The 16,885-nt window shown below is 36.9% G+C and overlaps 1 protein-coding gene across 2 annotated transcripts in view; it reads left to right on the forward strand.

Annotated features, from left to right (window-relative positions):
* The first annotated feature begins 323 nt into the window (after positions 1-323).
* Positions 324-16,885, forward strand: part of LOC109428719 (WD repeat domain phosphoinositide-interacting protein 2) — a 109,976-nt gene continuing 93,414 nt past the window's right edge. Inside the window, exon 1 of one of the 2 annotated variants that reach the window (XM_019704547.3) lies at positions 324-1,157. In XM_019704547.3, coding sequence (XP_019560092.2) covers positions 1,087-1,157 — 71 coding nt within the window. In that variant the 5' untranslated portion in view covers positions 324-1,086. The remainder of the gene's footprint in view (positions 1,158-16,885) is intronic. The other variant, XM_019704555.3, reaches the window with a different exon arrangement.

Here is a 16,885-nt window from a genome sequence, read left to right on the forward strand (position 1 = left end):
AAACAAATATAAACCACAACAAAAAAAAACAAGAAATTTAAAAAAAATCGAAAAACTTTTTTTAACTCGATGTTTTGTTATGTTACAAATGTAGGATCCGAGCTGGAGAAGATAAAAAAGTTATAGACGTTTATTATCAAAGAACTTTGATAATCTGTAAACATCAGTACTCCCAATTTTGAGAGTCTCTGTGTGCTTTCCATCTCGCTCTGGCCAATGGGTGTTTGGGTTCCGTTACCATACAGCTGCTGCTGCTGCTGCTGCTGCTACTGATACTCGCTTGTGTTCGAAAAATAGCGCTCAGCTGAAGCTCTAGTATTGCTAGCTAGCTAGTGGAGGAGCCAAACAAAACTGTTCGCCCGAGCTTGACGATTCAGTCTGAAAGGAAAATTCGTGTGAAAAGGATCCTCCGTCTCCTTTGTGTGCGCATATTTTTAGCCAGCCAGCAATATCAGCAGCAGTACAATAGCTTCTTACCGAGCTAGGATACATAGCATACATAAGGCTATATAGCGACAAGAGAACTTTGTTGTCTTTTTTCCCGATCAATTGTGCAATTTTCAGCTGATTTTCTTCGCGCTCCCCTGCTGTGCAAGGAAAATCATCAACCCCCCACAAAAATAGAAATCAAGTGCAGTGTGCAATAATTGCCCGTTCGTAACTCTGTAAAGTGTGTGATTTTAGTTTTCCGCTTAAGCCAAACCAAGTGACGACGAGTGAGGATCTGTGATTCCTTTCGGACCCAATCGACTGAGAAAAAAAAGTGTTTGTTTCAATCAATAAAAAAACGGTTTTCTTTTTTCCAACAAAAAGGGAAACTTCTCTTCAGCTTGCCATCTCTCAAAGTCAAGTAACTGTTAAGTAACTGTACAGCTCTTAAGAGAACAAAACAGAAGTGAAGTGCGAATCATTTTCCGAGCAATCTTCAATTTGTCCAAAGCTACCGTGAAAATTTCCCGAGTACAACAAAATAAGTGAAAAACTCAACCCCCTTATTTCGGAGTGCCACAGCAAGTCCTTAGAAGCGAAGCCAACAGAGAACAACCTCTCAGCTTTTCCCTTCGCGTCCGCGCAAAGTTCGCTTAAATGAGTGATACAAATCAGAAATGTTTCGGCAAAACTGGTGGATTCTCTATCAATTTTAATCAAGACTATACGTAAGTACCTACAACTCTGTATGATTTTTTTTTTCAATTATCATCATGACTTCTCAACGACGACGAACTTTTCGTTCATTGTTTCGATTCATTGTTTGATGCTTCTGTAAAAAGTGACCTCATATTTATATGGTCACCACAACTACAGACTCGAGGGCGTCCGAACGGATGAAGACAGATGCACACATACCAATAAACAAAAACGCTTTGCAGCAAGCATAACAACTTGGAGGTGTAAAAATAAACACAACACAATCCAGTGCCATCACACATTCACAGATACCACGATACATACCCTACACCAGGAACCATACTATCAAACATACGTACTGTGTACGAACGACGCAACCTGTTTGTGTTGTTGATGAAAAAGTGCATCTTAATGTGAGCTAGGGTGGTTTCGTTGGGAGATTGTAGATTGTTTTCTTTTTTTAACACAAAAAATTAAAAAAAATCTCATTACACTTTTGCAGATAGATTTTGTTTATTTTTTTCTGCAAATGTGAACCATAAATTTCATTATTATTATTATCTTTATTAACGAGATTTTCAGCCCAGGGCGTAAATTTCATTTTTTTATATTTTTTAAATAGTGTTTTAAAACAAACAAGTTTTACTAAACAGCTCGAGTGGTAGTAGTGGTTTAGTGGTACATTACATAGCAACAATAGTCATTATAACCATTTCGAAAAAGAAAATTCCCAGTATTATCCTGGAATTAGATAATGAAATATTGACAACAAGATATAAAAGTTATAAATTGAATACTGAAATCTAAAAATGACTACTAGAAACGTAAAACAAAAATAGAAAACGAAAAGTGAATAAGAAAGTATTTGAATTGAGCATTTTTATTTTTTTTAACTAGTTAAAAATAAAAAATAAACCACCGCTTTACGTCAATTAAAAAAAAACAACAACAAAATGACACTGAAAAAGTATGTCTTGAAGTCGCAGACGGAATGGGCATATCTCTCCGAAGAATAGCTCAAGTGGTGAAATTAAAAGATATTTGCTCGCCGGAACTAATTTCTATTTTTTAAAGTTTTTTTTTTCTATATTTTCGTTTTTTTTTGAATAGGGTATTGGTTCCCTTGTTAAGCATGTGGCTCCCATTTTCATCCTACGAAAAACAAAGGATTTTTGTTTTTTTTGTTAGAAGTGAGCACCCATCAAAGCAAAAAGAACGGAATCAATTGGTGCCTAATCGCTTGTTTTCGAATAGGATGAATATGGGAGCGTGAGATTACTGATGGCACACATACCCAATGAGAAATAAATTTGTTTGTGTGTTTTTATAACTGTTAACTAATGTTTCTATAAGTTCTATTAAACAGCCCAAGAGTAAGAATTAAAAATTACAACAAGCTGCAATATAAAAATGACCACTAGAAAAAAAAGTGAACAGAGAAGTGTTTGAATTGGGTGCTGAAATGCAAGTGAAATTCCCATTTTCATAGCATAATTCAATCAAACATGGTATCCAGTGCTTTTCTCAAGCGATAAAATAAACGAAAAAATAATTAATAAGCTCGAATTAAGTAAAATAATTAACAGTGTTAGTCTGACATTGGAGGTCGTCATGGAATGAAAAAAGTTTTGGAAGTCTGCTTGAAACAATTTCTGTAAAATCCTCGGAGAATTTTTTGGAGAACTCCTTAGGAAAAACATTTAGTAATTTCTGGAAGCATTATTAAGAGACTCTCCTCACAGAAACTTTCATACGAATCCTTCACTGCATTACTACAGGAAAAAAAACAAAAGTTAACACTGAAGAAGTTTGTAAATCGCAGACGAAATTCTCTCTGAAGATTAGCACATTAAAATTAAAAGAAACTTGCTCTTTGGAACAAATTTTATTTTTTTTAGATTTTCTCTCATTTCTATTTTTTCACATATGAAATTAATTTGTGTTTTTTATTAGTTTTAACTAATGTTTCAAATCAAAATAAATTCTATTAAACTGCTCAACAGAGAGACATAAAAATACAAAAATGACCATATGCCCTGAGGCTGGAATATAAAAATGCTTACAAGAAAAAAAAAACAAAAAAAGTAAACAGAGAAGTGCCGGCATTAAGTGTCAAAATGTAAGTTAAATTCCCATTTTTATAACAAAATACGATCAATCATGGTATCGTGATGACAGCAGTACTTGTCCAGCGTTAAAATAAACGGAAAAATAATAAATAAACTTGAATTAAGTGACATAGTGCTAGTCTAACATTAGAGGTCGTTATGGAATTCGACAAATTACTGGATTTATATTCTTTGGAAAAGGAAGCTTCTAGAGGTCATAATTCTTGAAAGATTTTCTGGAAACTCATTGGAACAATTTACGGAGAAGTCCTTAGAAAAATCCGTGGAGTAATTTCTGGAGATATCGTTGGGGGAATCTCTTCACAAAAACTTTTACATGAATCCTTCAATGCTTTACTACAATTAAAAAAAAATACACTGAATAAATCTGTGAATCGCAGACGAAATTGGTCTACCTCTTCGAAAATAGCACATGTGGTGAAATTGAATGAAACTTGCTCTTTGGAACTAGTTTTTATTTTTTTAAGATTTTTTTTATTTTCAATTTTTGTGCATAATTTGTGTTTTTATTACATATGTTTCAAACCAAAACAAGTTCTATTGTACAACTCAGGAGTGAGCCATTAAAAATAACACAATTTATGGAGGAGTCCTTAAAAAATCCTTGGAGTAAGTTCTGGAAGCATGCTTGGAAGACTCATCATTACAGAAACTTTTATAGGAATCCTTTACTACAGTTAAAAAAAACAAAATTTCATGGAAGAAGTTTGCAAAGCGCATACAAAATTACCATATCTCTTCGAAGATGTGCATATGTGGTGAAATTAAAAGAAACTTGCTCATTGGAACAAATTTTCTCTTTTTCAGAGATTTTCTTTTATTTCCAATTTTTGCACATGTGAGATAAATTTGTGTTTTTTAAATTAGTTTCAACTAATGCTTCAAATTAAAATATTTTCTTTTAAACTGCTCAAGAGAAGGACACAAGAACATACAAAAATGACAACATGTTCTGAAAAGTTCAGGCTGGAATATAAAAATAATTATGTACTAGGAAAAAAAAACAAATAAAAAAAGTGAACAGAGAAATGCTGGAATTGGGTGCTAGAATTGGATGCTAAAGTCGAATACCGATTTTCATAGTATAATACGATCAAACTTAGTATCCTGATCGCAGCAGTACTTTTCCTTAGCGAGGGAATACACGGAAAAATAATAGATAAGCTAGAATTCAGTGAAATAGTAAAAAGTGCTAGTTTGGAATACGACAAATTTATGAATATATTTCCTTTAGAAAAGAAAACTTCTAGAGGTCTTCCTCAAAAAAATCTGGAAACACCTCGAAGCAATTTACGGAGGGGTCCTTAGAAACCTCGCATGAAGTACTTAAAAGATTTTTTTTTGTGACATTGTCGAAAAAATCCTCACTGGAGCTCTTAAAATATCTCTTTGAATGATATGATAAAACCTCAAAGAAATTTCTTAGGATTTTTCTTCGAAGATTAGCACAGGCACAAAAAAATTGCTTGTCAAAATTAATTTTCTATTTAAAAAAAAATAATTATTATATATCTTTTTTTGCAGAGGTGAAATTGTTTTTCTTTTTTTATTTTTTTAACTTTTGGAACAAGTTCTATTGAACAGCTCAAGTGTGAGACATCCCAGACCAGACAAAAATGACAATAATCCATAAGAAGTTTAAACTGGAATATATTAATGATTACTAGAAAAAAAAACGAAAAAATAAATAACTCTAGTGAACAAAAAAGTACTTGAATTGAGGGCTTAAAAGTCGATTTCCCGTTTCTGATAATATAATCAAGCATGATGTCTCAATCGCTGCAGTACTTTTCCAGCGAAAAAAATGGAAAATCCTTGTAGGAATTTATGGAGGAGGCCTAAGAAAAACCCTTGGAATAATTTCTGTAGGCATCCTTGGGGGACTCTCCCCACAAAAACTTTTACAGAAATTCTAAAGGAATCTTTGCATGAATTTCTGAAAAGAAAATTGGTACAGATACCGGAAAAAATGAAGGACGAAGACATTTCTAAAGGATTTCTCGAAAAAAATAAAATATAAGTGAAAGATTTCATGTGAAATGTATCTTTTAAGAAATTTTTCAATGAATCCTTGGAAGAATCCCTATAGTCGTTTTAGGTTATCCATTGCTTAAATATTCAGTGATTTTTTGGGAGTATTCTTTGGCAGAACCCTGGGTGCAATTTCTGAAGAAACTCTTTAAAGAATTCTCAAAAAAAAAAAAAACAAAAAGGGTGGAACATCTGAAATTAACTGGGGCAAACGCTCGAAGAAATTTTCTTCAAAATCAACTGGGAAATTCTACTGCAGTTTTCCAAGTAGCTTTTGGACGAATCCTTGAACATTTTTTTTGATAAATGTCTTCTGTGCATTCTCTTGGATAAATCTTATTGAAATTTTCTTGGATTTCTATTTAAGAATTACAGGCAGAATCTTTAAATGAAGTTCTATAAGAATTTTCGAAGGATTTTTTAGAAAATATATGGCCAAGTTTTTCGGGGTTTCCTCGATGGAATCGAAAAAAAAAACTCTATTAACTTCGGAAGGAGTGCCTGAATCTCCCCATGAAAATTCCAGGGGAAGTCTAAGCAGGTATTCTTGGACAAATCTTCGTACGAATCTGCGGAAAATTTCGGGTGAAACCCTTGGAGGAAGTTGTAAAGAAGTCCTGGTAGGAATTTTTGAAAAACAACTTGCTGAAATTTTCAGGAAAAAAACCTTTATGATTTTTTTTTGCGAGGATCGTCGTAAAACAAGTGAACACTCGTATAAGTTTCTATAGGAATACTCAAGTCAATTCTTAAATTAATGTTTCTAGTAGAATTTTTGAAGTGTTATAGGAAAAAAACCAAGTTACTTTAGAAAGAGATTCTGAAAATGTTCACGAAGAAATATTTTGAGAATACCTCATAAAAATTCCTTGAGAATTCTTAGCAAGCTTTCTTGAACAAGGAGCAAGGAGAATTCTCAGCAAGCTTTCTTAAACAAATCTTCGGATGAATCTATGGGAAAATTCTGGGTAAAGCTCTTGAGAGCATCCCTTGGAGGCAATTGTGAAGAAGTCTTGGTCGGAATTTAAAAAAAAAATAAACAAAACAAAATCGTTGAAATTTTTAAAAGAAATCCCACAAGATTTTTGAAAACATCTTCGTAAAATTCTTGAGAGATAACACTCACATAGATTCCCAGAGGAAACCCCTAAAAAAATCATGAATTAATGTCTCTGGTTGAGTTTCTGAAATGTTTTTGATTATTTTCTTGAAATTTTGTTCTATTTTTCTGAATTACTGTTTGAAAAAGAAAAAAATTAATATATATTCTAGAACATTAAGGGTGTGAACCGCTTGTAGAATGCTTTCAAAGTTTTTTTTTTCTGGGAATGTTTGATGAATCGTCCATAAATCATACCTTCAGCATATTATCACCGAAAACCTTAGCAAAATTGCACTTTAATTCCCACTTAAAACGCATATACTCTATAATTATCAAGAAATTGAGAACATAATATTTGAATCGTCAGACTATAAACTGCTCTATGAATTCCTTCTAAGAAATAAGAAATTTGTAATGTTTATATAGAAGATGTTTCTGCATTTTATCATAAATTGTCATTTGTTTGACAGACCTCATATTTTTTTTTTTATTTTACTTCAAAAACTTGTAGCTCCAATTCGGTTTTTTGGAAAAGGTTTGTCCCATAAGGTTTGTTGGATTGAAACGATGTCTTCGTAAATAATTGTGGATTTTTTTCTTTTAAGAAACTGCCAAAATTTCGAGTAGAATAAAGTATATCTGGTCTGTGTCATTTGGCATAAAACCATTTGAAATAAGGTCGTTTGGCATAAGGTAATTTGGGAGAAGGTCATTTGGCATAATGCCTACTGCACCGCTCACTGATCTATACAATTTAAAGATTGTAATAACATTCCGATAAAACCAAATTTAAGATAACATTACACGAAAATCTGCTACAACTTGTCTGCAATCAATTTCACCATTTCCACCCATTTCGTGTAACTCGTGTACAAACACCAGCTCACCGTTCAGTTGTACATCAAGTAGTTCAACATCTGTTTTCCTTCTTTGCTTATTAACAAAACGAAAACAATTTCACAACATCACTCAACACAACAGGATTAACAATCACATCGCGTGAAAAAGTCACCTTGGCTATTGCAGTAAATGGCAAACAAATGCCCATGCCACAATTTGAGTTGCACTACACTAGTAATTTCTTTCACGTTGAAGATGTTGGTACACTGCACTGCATGGTACAGACAGTGTACGCGAATCTTCATCCACACTGTATCCGTGCAGTTTGTGGTGATATCAAAATGAGGTCATCCCACCGACGACTGACTGACTCTCTATTCCTGTTGGCATCAAGTCATTTCAGGAAAGGTGATGATGGCTGATGGGAAGGCTGATGATAAGCGTTTGAACGTCAACAAGGCAGAACTAAAACTGCGCGAGCGCATCCCCAACCCGGGATGGATAGAGTGATGAAATCATTAGGGTGGTTAATCAAAGTTGTCAAGAAATTGTTCGTCGAGATATGGCCAGTTTTTATCAGCTATTAATTGACATGAATACTACAATAATGGTAAAGTGTCGTGAATAAATAGTAATAATAATAATAACACTAGTTTACAAAAAAAAAACAAAAGTCATGAACTTCTATCAACGACCAACATTTTTGAAGCATAATTATGTTCTGATATCAAGATCGTGCTTCAAATAATTTTAAGTAGAACAGTTTCTGAGTTTCTTTTTGTGAAAATCAAGTTCTACAGTTTTTTAAAATATGGAATTTTTTAAAATTCAAGTATTTTGCGTTGCAGTCAACGAATTTTTAATCTTTTTGCATAAATAAAAACATAACATAATAAATATGTTCCGATCATCTGAACATAATTTTCGCATCAAGTTAGTGGGATTCGTGATGATTATATAGGCCAGTCTCCTTAAATTCAAGCAAAATTTCCTAAAAATAATGAAATTTGTATTTTTTCAGCAAGAAAAAAAAACAATTTAAAAATTCAGCTCAATCGGAGCATTTATTACGGAAATATAGATATATGAAGGCAGCAACTTTGCTTAAAAATAAAACAAAAATCGATTTTAAATCGACAGCCTTGTCGAAAAAAAGTTTGCCCTACTGTAATTTTTTTGCTTCACGTTTTCGAACTCAGGGCATCATTCTACACTAAAAATAATCATCAGCTTACCGAGTTCAAAAATTACTGCATTTTTAGTGTTATCTATGAAATTCTGTTAATTATGATGTACCGCACGACATACAAAATGCTAAAGTTGGTCATATTCCAGGGACCTATGGAACCGGTTCCGGAACTGTCACGTGGCCAATCCTGTTTTTAACATACCCACTAATGTATTCGCCAGAAAATTCAGTAAATTTCGGAAAATTGAATGCATGAACACAGAAAAGGCGAGAATTGATCACTTTTCCGGGGTCATGGGAAGCGGTCCCGGAAACTGATACTGGAATTACTAAGTGGACAATGTTGTTTTTGGTATCTGGCTTGGAAACTGATGAACTCCACAGAAATCTGCACTTTCTGATATATTGCACGCGTAATTGAAAATGTGAGAATTGGTGACATTTCAAGAGTCCAAGGAATCGCATCCGGAACCGTGATTTGGCCAATTCTGTTTTTGGCATTGCCCTGGCCACTGATGTATTCACCAAATTTGTAAAATGGCCACCTCTCGAAGGTCTCCGGGAGGTCGTTCCGGGGCCTCCTGATTTAGTTTCGTGGTTAGGGGCTGTTCATAAACCACGTAGACCAAAATTTGGCAATCTCAGACCCCCCTCCACCCTCGTAGACTTTTGTCCAACAAAAAATTTGAAATTTGTATGGAGCGTAGACTTTGGCTACACCCCCCCTCCTCCCAAAAAGTCTACGTGGTTTATGAATGGCCCATTATCTGATAGCCAAAACGAAAGTGTAACATAAGGCTGAAATTACAATAGGCTGAATATTAAAAAATGTATATATATAAGTTATAGCACTATTTCTATTTCTTGGAATAACGCCCGAACTGAGATCGAGCCTGCTTCCCAGCTTTGGCATATCGTGTAACAGGCACGAAGATACTCAATGCCAAAGGGAGTCGAAAATTTTCATAATGAAAAAATCTTGGTTCAACGCGAATCGTACGCGTAGCCCTCAGTATGGACCCTAGTTTCGAAACTGAACTTACAATAAAAAGGCTAATGGTGCATACCAACGGTGTCCGGCAATTTGGCCGAATGCCGTTTGGCCGACTGTCGTTTGGCCGAACGCCATTAGGCCGAATGACAGTCGTCGGAAAAGGTCGTTTGGCCGAATTCTGATAATAAAAAATGGGAGCATGGGCAAACTATGGATAACATTCTAGCTGCGAATGTGACCATCAGAAATATGTCCCTCTTTAAATTATAGGCTATTTTTTCTAGTTTTACCATTAAGGGATTAGCTGACGTTGAAACTGTGAATATTTTTAGAAGAGATTTTTCTTTCTTTGAATCATAAGCTGTTCTTTCGACTTACACTGTTACAGAAAATAGTGGCATGATCACTTAAGTTCATCATTACTTTTTCGGCCAAATGACGTTCGGCCAAATGACCCTTTCGGCCAAATGGCGTTCGGCCAAATGACCCGGAACCCATACCAACGAACAACAAAAGGAACTGATTATATTCATATCGATAATTTATCCTTTTTTAAACATGAGCTATTCTTTTGAGTAATGTTGTTTTGGAGTTGGTTGTCATTACGGCTACTAAAACAATATCATCAGAAATTTTCCCTGCTTTGAAATATTTGCTATTCTTTTGAAAAATACTATCTTAGTAATGTAGGTGTTCAATAATCAATAGCATTATTACCAGTCGTAAAACTTTCCAATTCAGAACATAGTAATTGAAACATGTTACCCCAAAATGATTTAGTTGTAGGACGGTCAATCGTCAAACTCAATCAAAACCAATGCGAGTGCCACGGCTGGGTAATCGACCAACAAGTAGATTTTCAAATAGATCGTAGAATCAATGAATGTATGCAATTATTCCCATTTGGCGTGATCTGTTTGTCTGAGTTGTTAGTGTTGAGGTTGGCCTTTAGACTGATGCGTTTGAATAACCATTTCATCCCTATGTTATTTCAGACTCTCGTATTTCAGCCTTTTGTACGTAACCCGCCAAAACTCATCTGGTCAGATGTATTAGTAATTGGGTCACTTTACTGCTGCTTTTTCCGCTTTTCAAATCAGCTGCATTTTGCATAATTTATTGTGAAAAATACGCTCCGGTAGAAATGATCAAATCATGGTCTCTTTGGCGTCGATTTCACATCCTACCTTTTGAGTGTAGAATTAGCATTTAAGTTAAAATACACGTTAATAAAAATTGAAAAAAAAAGTCCTACCGAACTTTAGTTTCGAGCCGGATCCACAAAATTCAAGCCCTAACGATAATTTTGAGAACAAAAACTTCATTATTTTATTAAAAAATTACTGTGAAGCGTTGAGCCAAATTCGGGTCAATATGACCCGAACGCCTCAAACATAACTTTTTTAAACACCTCAGCAACGTTAAGTCAGACCAGACCATGTGTTTTTCAATATTTTTTTTTCGAAAATGTTCTGCAAGCATTTGAGATATCAAATCTAGCGCGTTATTGCCTGAATTACGTCAAATAGTTATCGAGTTTTGAACTGTCTTTGCTTATCTACCAGTCCACGCCTGTTGTAAGAAAAGGTTACAATAACTTATAATCCAATGGTCTTTTGAAGAAAAAAAAAATAACAATCGGAATTAGATTCGACGGGAAAGTCTGGACTTGTTCTGGAGAAAATTCGAGTAAAATGAGAAGTGGACATTGTGGCGACATCTTTGTACTCTACTATGGGATTTCCAAACATGTTCATTTGCATGAGTGCGATGGGAATGTTCTTATCGTGAAGCAACTCGCAACCAACACATTAAAACATCATAGTTCCCCGAAGAGTAAGTTGTGCATGATTCTGTTTTATTCCCGCCTGATTCTTGAGTACGAAGCAACATTACTCTCCAGTTTTTATTCATGAACATCTAGCGTGATTGTATTGAGGTTTTTTTTTTTATAGAAAAACAAGTCAATAAATAACCAACTTAAACTAATGTTTTGCTTCATTGTTAATGAAAAGCACAATTGTCAGTCGAGTAAATGTGACTTTCATTAAACCTAAACTGCAAAAAGCTCAGAATTGCATCGTGAATCACAGACGAGTGCGTGCACGCTTGTTATGTGGCAATGTTGGTTAACGCGCCCCGTCTAGCGAGTTTGGGGAGAGGTGTGTTCAAATCCCTCCAGAACTACATGTTTTTTTTCGCAATTGTGTCTTTTATGTGAAGAATTAGCATTATTAAAATCAACGAATGAAAATAGTTGATAGGAATTTCTCGGCTCTGACAGTCTGAGTGGGTAGTAAAAGGCTGTTTTGCTCCTAAATCCGACGTTTCGGTTATATTTATTTAACCTTCTTCAGGGATTACGAGTTAGCTTTTTCCTTAAGTGGTGTGAAGCTGTACATTTGTTTGTCCTGTAGGGGAACCAACATATTTTGGACACAGCAACGAGCCAATATTTTTTGGACACTTACGGCAAAAACAAATGGAAGTGTCCAAAATATATTGGCGTAACGCTGTGTCCAAAATACGTTGATTCCCCTAAATATCATGGCGGCCACTTATGGTGCATAGGTGTCAAATACCTTAAGCGGCACTGTAGTTTGCTGGTGCTTTTATAGCAGCAGTTTTTGAAAGCTTGTTTTAGTTGCTTTTGAAGCTAATCGCGCTACCTGTGTTTTATCGACACCCTCGATCTTGGATCGGGATTAGCTTTAAAAGCAACTAAAACGAGCTTTCAAAAACTGCTGCCATGACTGCTGCTATAAAAGCGCCAGCAAACTACAGTGCCGCTCAAGCTATATGACACCTATGCACCATAGCAAAAGTGGCCGCCATGATATTTATAGGACAAACAAATGTAGAGCTTCACACCACTTAACAAAAAAGCTAACTCCTATTCCCTGAAGAAGGTTAAATAAATATAACCGAAACGTCGGATGTAGGAGCAAAACAGCCTTTTGCTACCCACTCAGATTACACTAGTTTACAGCATTTTGGAACTCGGTAAGCTGATGATCATTTTTGGTGTAGAATCATGCCCTGAGTTCGAAAACGCGAAGGAAAAAAATTACAGTAGAGCAGAATTTTTCTTTCGACTTTTCATACAAGGTTGATGATTTTAAATCGATTTTTGTTCTATTTTTAAGCAAAGTCACTCACTTCAAACATCTTATTCTCCGTAATCAATGCTCCGATTGAGCTGAATTTTTTACTGTAACTCGCCTACATATGATATGTCAAATAAACGTTTAGAAATAATTTTTAAATTGTTTTTGTCTTATTGAAAAAAAAACACATTTGTTCATATATTTTTGGAAATTTTGCTAAAATTTAAGGAGATCGTCCCTAAAACTTGCCAATATCTTGTATTTCATCAATCTGACGCAAAACCTGCATTCAGATGATCAAATGGTATTGTATTCAGCTTTTAATTTATGGAAAAAGATTTAAAATTGGTTGAACAAAACGCAAGATATTTGAATTATAGTAAATTCCATATTTTAAAAAGTTATAAAACTCGATATTGAGCTAAAACTCAAAAGCTGTTCTACTTAAAATTTTTTGAAGCACGGTTTTGAAATCAGCGCTAAATTGTGCTTCAAAAATTTTGGTCGTTGACAGAAGTTCACGACTTTTGTTTTATTTTGTAAACTAGTGTTACCAGAGCCGAGAAATTTCTATCAACTGTAGAATCCACAGTCGTAAAATACACGTTGAATGAAAATAAAGATATAAAAAATTATTTCAATTTGTCCATTTTTCATTACAATCTGTATTTTGAACTTTAGGCATCATGTACATAACATTTTGGTTGATTATCCGAAAAAAAAACAACAATTGAAATTTTTGACTTTCACAGTGTTTTGACAATAATTTAACAAACAAATATCCTTTTAATTAGTCAGTTGTCATATACAGGTTGCAGGGGGAATGACCTGAGACGAGACTCGCGAAGACAATCTTCTTTTTCTCCACTTTGTTATTTTTTTTTCTTCTTCCTATCTGTGTTGATATTATGTTTTGGGCTGGTGGTTCAAACACATACGTGACCGCATCAGCTCACATGCAGTGTGACTGAATCCCATTCACGCACAAAATCATGTTGAGGTGAAATTTTGCATCGCCAACAATCGCCAAGCAAAATAATCATTGGAATATTTTGTTTTCAATTTATTTTTGACATTACAGGAGAAGAAAATGCTGCTCGGAGTGAATTTTGGCTTCAGAATTAATCTCGGATAGCAATACTTTCCTCGTTTTAGGTAACGTAATCAAACGGGCTACAACTGACAGCTGAGTTGGGCTGCACTTGACGTTGCTTTTTTTCCTCTTCGCGAGTCTCGTCTCAGGGAATGACACTTCCTTTGCTAACCGGAAAAATCCGCGTTTATCCGTTGCTAGCCGTGATTAACCGCGTCCAACTGCTGCTCAGTTAGCAGCGGTTAGCGATGGTTAGGAACGGATAAATGTGGATTTTCCGGTTAAAAAAGGATATGTTCCCCTTGACAGGTTGCTATTTTTTCAAATTTACAGACAAATCTAAAACTCTGTTGACGTGAGCTTACGCCACAAAGGAATAAGCTTCTGACATCATTGTATCAATCAGGATTACGGTGCGTCGCTTAACGTTATCACCCCAAAAGTGGATCGTGAGCTGGAAAAGTTAGAGAACCCCTGATCTATATGAACAAGTTTGAAAAAAATCCGGAGAAATTCAAGAGAACATATCGGCGGTGTGGTAGTCGGGTTCATTGGCAGATGATCACAGCAACCATGAAGTTGAGGAGACTGACAGCAGAGGGAAAACGCAGTCATTGGAAGACAGAATATACTTACACCAGTGATACTATAATAATAGAATAAATAATTATTACCTATCGTGGCTACAATATTTCAATATATACCACATAATGGCGACGAGAATTAAACTCACGTGTGCGGGACGCTGGAGTAAGTATTATTTTGACGAATTTGGCCTAAAACATCTCGCCTCGAAAGAGGGGGAAGCCTGACGGTTGATGAAAATTTGACCGGTTCAGGCAAGAATATCTCGCCTCGAAAGAGGGAGATGCCTTTGCGGCGGATGAAAATCCGACCAGTGCGGGCAAAAAAGCGGTCGGACGACATGAGCGGGGGCAATCTGGACACCCTCTCGGTGGATTCCTCCTCCAGACCATCCAAGATCGGAGGCATGGCGTTGACGCTGGACGACATCCAAGATGTGGTACCCAACGAACCCATCGCCGAGGAGGACGCCAACAAGGAGAACGAAGAGTTCGGTGGAGGCGGCGGCGACGACGACTTCGAGAGGATTCGACGTGAACGAGGACGAAGACCGGATTTGTTGCCGGTGCCACTCGGAGGAAAATGAGGATTCCCACGAGATGACGCCCATCTCCAAACTGCATCGTAGAGACATTTCACATCATCTAACAAAACTAACGCGTACATCACGATGCTGCCGTCAAGAACAGCAGTCGGATGCTGAGTTCGCTGAAGCTGAAAGTGTCGCTTCCGCCACCGCCGAAGCTCAAGGAACATCCGGCCTTGGAAGCGGCCAGTCAATGTGGTGATGAGCAGGCTGATGTGGTGGCAGTGGCGACGGCGGCGGCAGTCGAATCAAAAGATGCCACGGACGCATTTACGGAGCTCAAGGAGGACCAGCTGGAGATCCCCATCGAACGCACATCCACCGGGCTGGAATTAGACGCATAGTCCTTTGTTTTTTTGAAAAAAAGGAGATGTGGTAGTCGGGTTCATTGGCAGATGATCACAGCAACCATGAAGTTGAGGAGACTGACAGCAGAGGGAAAACGCAGTCATTGGAAGACAGAATATACTTACACCAGTGATACTATAATAATAGAATAAATAATTATTACCTATCGTGGCTACAATATTTCAATAAATACCACAGGCGGTAACCAAACAAATCTTTTTGATAACAACAGAAGCCAAATCTATTGCAAACATTTTACCCAATCTGCGGTGCAGCACTGCTGTTATGTTTGCCATAGCCTAGCCATGTTCCAAAGCTATTTCAATAAAATCAATAGCATACATAGTGGCATACCTAACCCACAGACAAACAGACGTAACACTCTGATAATTCTCATCGTACACCGATTTAACGGTCTTTTTCAAAATTTGATAGTTGGCCAACTGCCCAACCGTGGCGCTCGCATAGTTTTTGTTCGAGTTTGACGTTTGCTCACTACCGCCACCTAGTTGGTGGTCGGCCAAACTTAGTCCTTTTAGCATTGGACGAATATGTTTCCGTGACTATGATTTGAATCGAAAAATGTTCGAAGTGTTACGTCTGTTTGTCTGTGCCTAACCTATATCTGAGACGCTGAGACCAAAGCCTGATGACTAAGTGGAGTCATCGCAGCTCTGATGGAGTTACTTGCAGTCAAAGTCAGAGTAGGTATGATGAAGCTAACGATACAGACCAACACGCTGTTTGCTAGCATCAAACCTTCAAGAATCGAATGCAGTGCACTGTATCAGCTCTGTGGGAAGAATAATGGAAGGGCAAGGGCACGGACTCACGGATAGGGAGGGATAGGGATGCACGCAGTTTCAATTGATACGCAGTACCTACATATAATGTAGAGAAGACAAAAGAAGTGTTGGTAGAAGGGGTCGTTGTTGCAAAGGGAGCGAATGGAGATTCAAGTCTGTAATCAAAAATCATTCATAGCTTGTTCTTTCGATTTCCAAGAATTGGTTATTGTTACTACGAACAAAATAAAACTGATGGAAAACTATTTGAGATATACTTCCACCACTCGTAGAACCTCGACAAACTAGTTTTACCATACCGATACTAGGCTACCGTATCGTGCTCATTAGCCTGACTTTACACACTCCGATGAACGCGTATTATAGCGGGAGGTGGCGGCGATGCGTTCCAACGGTCAGCCCAGCACCAGAGCTCACTAATGGGCGAAGAAAGCAAACCAAAGCAGAGTCTAAACACAAATTTCCCTTTGTTTACATTTCCACTTTTTGAAGGGTAATATACCAACCGCCTCCACCACCACGATCCTTCCTCCCGCCATGCTTGAGTTCGACCACCATCATTAGCATCACCCGCGACTTGATTGCCTCGCGTCGCGCCTGCGATGGTGTTCGTAAACAGGGCAACCCACCGAGCAACATCGTCGCCTCGTTGCACTCCACCTCGCTTCACTCGACTCCGATCGCCGAGTTGGATGGCGATGATGCTATCGCGCGCTTGGCGTCATCGCCATCAGCTGAGCTCTACTAGCGCTCTAGCTCTAACCAAAGAATAAGAATATCAAGAAAGCCCACACCGCTGATGCTCGGGGGGACAATACCGCAGCGCTACCTGCGGATGAAAGTTCAAGCTGCATGCGGTAGTGTGCGTTACTGATTGTATGCGGATACCAAAACATACGCATACCACCTTCTCTCATGACAAATCACGAACACTGTTACATAGAGCT

This window comes from Aedes albopictus, chromosome 2, assembly GCF_035046485.1.
Source record: "Aedes albopictus strain Foshan chromosome 2, AalbF5, whole genome shotgun sequence".
In the NCBI taxonomy this organism is placed as follows: domain Eukaryota; kingdom Metazoa; phylum Arthropoda; class Insecta; order Diptera; family Culicidae; genus Aedes; species Aedes albopictus.